At 28.7% G+C, this 6,000-nt stretch overlaps 1 protein-coding gene across 1 annotated transcript; it reads right to left on the bottom strand.

Moving 5' to 3' along the window:
* Positions 1–3,001: 3,001 nt before the first annotated feature.
* On the bottom strand, positions 3,002–5,723 carry LOC110646647 (probable terpene synthase 6). The gene is made up of 7 exons (XM_058130539.1): positions 5,562–5,723; positions 5,137–5,410; positions 4,657–5,029; positions 4,322–4,540; positions 4,079–4,214; positions 3,662–3,910; positions 3,002–3,496 (listed from the first exon to the last, which is right to left on the bottom strand). The coding sequence occupies exons 1-7, from the start codon at positions 5,667–5,669 to the stop codon at positions 3,206–3,208; spliced, it is 1,650 nt and encodes a 549-aa protein (XP_057986522.1). The 5' UTR covers positions 5,670–5,723; the 3' UTR covers positions 3,002–3,205.
* Positions 5,724–6,000: the final 277 nt, after the last annotated feature.

Raw genomic sequence — 6,000 nt, 5'->3', positions numbered from 1 at the left:
AATCATGATGTAATTACTAGTTTGTGATGTAAATAAAAATTGTAATTACATATTTTGGATTGTAAATAAAGTTATAAATTTCTGCATATGAATTTCTAGATGAATGAATGAACTTGAAATTGTATGAGCAGAAATGACATGTAGAGATATGAAATTGTTGTTAACAGGTAACTAGTAGAACCCACCAGATGCCAATTAAACAGAGGAGGCTCTGCCTGGGTATCCACAGAAATAAATTGTTATAAAAAAAAAATTTCCACATATGAAATATCTGTTTTTAAATGATATTAAAAATTTACAATGAACATGATAAGACAAGATAGGGTGCTTTGGCACCGAATGTGGCGCTCCTCGCTTGGCTACACTGTAGACGGGTGAGGGGCATCACATCTATAATAGCAATGGGTTTGTCTTCCAATAATGTTAAGTTAAGTTCCAAGACACCTAAATGGAACTTGACTTGCTTACACCATTTAGAGAAGTTTAGCCCATTGAATACAATAATAGATGAAGCTTGTGAATGAAGAGTAATAGCTACAAAATAATATATACATACTTAAATTAAAATAGATTCAGACAATTTAAACAATTAGAGTATATTATAGTTCTCCTTTGTCTAGATGCTATAATATACTTTTCTAAATTAAGTGCCTTTAAACTTGATTGGACAAATAATATATCAAATATACATGTTGTCTTTGGACATCCAATATAAATATGATAAAATATTATTGTCGCTATAATTTTCACTATAGAATAATTGATTTACCTTTGGGTAAAATCTTTAAGTTTTAATGAGTATTGAGTATCAATTAATCTATTTTTCATCATAGGCATTTATTAGTATGCATTATTAATAATTTTTATGTAAATGTGAACATCATTCATAGTTCAGCCACTTTGGTTATTAACAAACTATTAATATTATTTTTTTTTAAATTTAGTCACTTTGGTGATTAACAAAATAAAATAAATAACATAAGTCATGCATATAAATTTTACATCTTAATAAACCTAATATTTGTTCAATCATTAGATTTAATTACAAATCTTAATTAGATTAGGTAGAAAACATAATTTTTTTTTTCACTTTCCTTGCTTTTGAGAGAATGAGTTCCCAAAAAGTGTTTTTTCCAACACGTTTTCTTCAATCCTATTGAACTTTCATAGCCTAATTAAATTTGGAGCAAAATTTTTATTAATTAATTAATTTATTTATTTATTAATTTATTTATTTGTTTTAAGCATTTTCATCACAAACACGTTTTTACGTATTTTGAAATTCATAAAAAAAATAATTCCGCCATTTTGATGTATTTATTTATTATTTTATCTCTCTTAATTTCTTTTTTTGCAAAGAATTGATCCTAAACTTAAATTTCTGTATAGCACGAGTTTTCGTCATGTTAATAATTTTCATGCCTAGAACTTAATTCGGCCAAATTTTATTATTATTATTATTATTATTATTATTATTATTATTATTAATCATTAAACTTTCGCGATATACACTTTAATTCTACCCAGATCTAATAACAAGTAATAAGATCGACATAATGTTTATCATCATAAATTTAGTAGAGAAATTTAGTTGTTCAAAATTTAGGACTCTGATACCACATGTAAAATCATTTTAATACATTATAATAAATCATAAATATAATGTGAATAATAAACGTATGATTTAACAATCACTCAAGTAATGAATTTTGAACAAATAAATTCTCATAGGTTTAGAAAGCGTACCTCATGTGGAGTTTGCTTAAGTCATGTTAGTAGTTGAGAGAAACCTTTTGATTTGATAAACTGATTTCTCATTCTTGAACTTTCGTGATTCACACACAAAACTTTAGCGATAGATGTTTTTCTTGAGATGACTTTGATACGTCTATCAAGTAATCCTTATACAATTAGAATTAAGATTTATTTTAATTAAAGTAAATATCAATTAATATTAGACCATATTAAAGAATTGATTTTGTCCATTTAATTATTAAAACCACAGCAAAATTTTAGATATTTTGAAAGCATAAATCTTTTAGTTTTATTTATTATAAATATTGGATAACTAAAATTAATAAATATCAATAAACGGTGTGAGATACAAAGAAAATAATGTGTTGCAATTTTGGTATTTTTGGTATTTTTAATATATTTTAGTTTTGATGGGAAGATAGTAAATTATTTTGTTAGTTTAATTTGAGTGTAATTTCACAAATATAAATAAAAATTACACTTACAAATAGTATGAAATTAATATAAAAGAATTCTTTTTTGGAATATTTTTTCATATGAAAATTTTTTATGAATCATATAAGAATTAAACAATAAAATTTTATTAAAAGAAAGAGAGGAAGGAGAATCACCTATGAAAATACTCATCCAAAGCGCTCAAAAAGAAGGGGAAAAAAAAGTAAAGAATAAGAGAGTTTAGAGAAGAAGGCGGCTAGAATTTTTTAATTTAATGAAATAATTTAAGTTCAAATAATTTATAAAAATTAAGAATCAAATTGACAATTCGTTAATGTAATCCATTTAATGCGCAATCATCATACTTTGACAGGTAATTAAATGAAATTTCCTTTTAGAGTGTTAAAATTAAATTGTGTGAATTAAATTATATAATTTTTGAAATTATATTTTTTTTACTATTTCATTGCATTTTTGCAGCTCTTATTTATTTTATATATGACTTAATTATTAAAAATAATAAATTCCAACAAAACAATTGTAAGTTATTAATATTATATTTTTAACAGATTTTGATAGTATTTTATTATTTATTTTTTACATATTGATCCAAAATATATATGTGTGTGTAATTTTTTTAATTCATTTAATTCAAAATATAACAAACAATTAAAAAGAGAAAAATATAAAAATAAAAAAAATAATGAGATAAATAAATTGCACAATAAATATTTGAATGCTATATATGAATATTTTAAATACTGATATATAATGGGCCTAAAAAAATAAGTTAGAGATACGTGTTTGGATATAGAATATCAACGGACCATTTCAATAAAATTTATAAAAAAAACCCAATAACTTTTAACGTTGACAAGATACCTAATTTATTCAACAAATCAAAGGAACAATGAGCAGACGTCCCTTTGAGACTTGAGGACCCAACAATTCCATCAAATCTTAGCTTATTTAATTACACCCACTAAGGACCCAACAGCTGAAAAGTGGCAGGTGCTTACATGGGCAGTGGCCCAAGGAACAATGAGTAGACGTCCTCTTTGAGACTTGAGCAATATGTATAGGAATCCATGTACTTGTAAACAAAATCTATTACTCTTGCAAGGTTGAGATAATATTTGAGAAGAACCCTTGGGACAGCAGTTGGCTTCATGCATTCCGCGTTCATGTCCTTCCATGCATTTGCACACATTCTCTGAATTTCTGCAATTGCCTCCATTTCTGAGACACCATGTTCTTTCATGTAGCACTCCACACTTGATGCACAATGTCCTCTCTTTCGCTCATCCTTCAAATATTAATTTCGTCTTTGAGAGGATGCTTAATTATAATTAATTACGATGCCAAAATTGTAAATCATAAAATTATAATTAATTTAGCCTTCACGGCCCATATCAGAATCTAAAAATCCAAATTACTCCTGCATAAAATTATAAAATCCAAATTGTCATACCTCACGGGTGGTTATGTCATCCATCAAACGGCAAATTAACTTGCAAGCTATAACAGTTTTTGGATTATTTTCGACCCACTCATATTCCTTGGTTCCCATAACATTTTCCATTCCAATGAAGGATGCTGCTGGAATTACACTGTAAGTGCTTGTGATTAATCCATTCTCTATGTACTCTTCCATTGATGGCACATACCCTTCATTAAACCACTTTGCCTCAACAAAGTATCCTCTTGCAATTTCTTTGAACTAATAATAACATCCAAAAGTAAAACATCAATTATATAATAATAATAATAATAATAATAATAATAATAATAATAATAATAATAATAATAATAATAATAATAATAATAATATTGAGCCTAAAATGAATTGAGTAACTCATAGATGAAAAACCTTTTTGGCAAATCTTACTTTCTCTTTGGCATAAGAGGTTCTAGAGGACATTTCTTCATTGCCAGCACTTTCTGTTTCGTCAAAAAGATTCAAGAGACCCTTGTAAATAACTTTCATATATTCTGGCACCTCATCAATAGCATCAGCATTGCATCTGAATTTTTTGATGGAAAATAAAAATGGTTAGACAAGTTATACTAATTAATTAATTAAATGTGTTTAGCTATCATTTTCTTTGTTATTTAGGTATGTATATCAAACCTCTGAAATGCATCCGTAAAGCGTCGGAGTTCATCAATGGTACCATAAGCATCATATGTATCATCTACCACCGATAACATTTTCGTATACTTGGTGATCATCAGTCGAGCAAGAGTATATTCAGGCTCAAAATGGGCTGCAACTGCCCACAGATACACTTCCACAATTCTGTCTCTTATATAAGGAAGTTTTTCCGCAAGATTTATGTCTTTCCACCAGCTGAAATATAAAATGACATTCAATTAATTAATTTGTTCTTGATGATCAACTTTGGACAGCGATAGTACTAGAAATTGCTTCCAGAACATTGAAATTACAGGTTCGAATTTTGTTACCTTGAGAGCAAGGCTAGCTCTTGTTTGTAAAAGAATTGCAGTCTATTGTAATCAAACTTTGCAAATTTGAGGAGAGTTTCATTTCGAGACTCATCTCCTTCATAGAAGCAAATGTATTGCCTAGCCTCTAGTCTCTCTATGCCTTGGTGGAATGGTCGCAGAAGAGCATTCCTTATACGTTTTGCTAGACGAGGGCTTGATTGAGCAGCTAAGGTTTCCAAATGTTGCCTTGTAAAAGCAAGGGCTTCATCTAAAATATCTTCTCCATGAACACTCAGAAAGGTAGCTTCGTATAAACTAAGGAGGCCTTTCACATCACTACTGATGGTTTTCTTGAATCCTCCATCGCTGTCCTTGAATTTGTTAAATACATCTGATTCATAATAATTGATCAACATCACACAAGAAAGTATCAGTGTAATATGGATTATACAATCACAACATGACAATAAATTTCTAAGCATATGGTTAGGCACTCACCACAAGGCATTTTGTATCCATATTGTCTGAGAACTTGAAATAGAATTGCCAAAGTGTAGAGGTCATAATCATTTTTAGAAAGAAGATCAGGAAGGACAATGAAAATATCATTTAATTGTTTTTCAATTTCATTTTCAAAATGATATGATACACCAAGTCGACATAATAAGTTGATAAACTCAATCTTATCGGCTAACTTTTCCGTCGATTGCATTAACATATGTATCACCTCTTGTTTGAGTACTTCCACTCCTTTAGTGTATGATTCAAATTCCTGTTAAGTAAAAATAAAATCCCATTATACGTATATATTGAGCAGTATTTATACACTTAACAAGTATATTTTAATGAAATAGTGCATAAAGAATTCCCAATGAAAATAAATACAAACTTAAAAGGGAAAAAAATTGACTGAAGAGACTTACAGGATCTAAAAAAGAAAATTTAGCAAAACTATACCCCCAGAGAGTGGGGGGGAAGTTTGCTAATGGGCGGAAAACTTCTTCCTCCTTATTAGCTACAATGGCCATCATTAAAATAGCAAGTTAGCTGGCTTATAATTTATGAATATGCCTGCACGGAGCGAATCAAACCACTGCTATTTATAGATGCTGCAACCTCTTTATTTTTCACAAATATGGTGACGTTGTGAAATTTGAACACGTTTTAATAGTGGGGAAATGGGCACTTATAGTATATAATTTATCATTAGGTTTTTAATAATTTCATTTGGCAGTGATAGGACCAGTATGGACGAAAGAGCCCTTATGAGATTATGCAAATTGCCCTGATGAGATTATGCTATTCTTTATCTATATAGCATTAAGGGTTTTCCCAAGTTTTCAACCAAGTGGTGATGATGTG

The sequence above is a fragment of the Hevea brasiliensis genome, chromosome 12 (assembly GCF_030052815.1).
Source record: "Hevea brasiliensis isolate MT/VB/25A 57/8 chromosome 12, ASM3005281v1, whole genome shotgun sequence".
Taxonomy (NCBI): Eukaryota; Viridiplantae; Streptophyta; class Magnoliopsida; order Malpighiales; family Euphorbiaceae; genus Hevea; species Hevea brasiliensis.
This window is presented reverse-complemented; position numbering and strand designations above follow the sequence as displayed.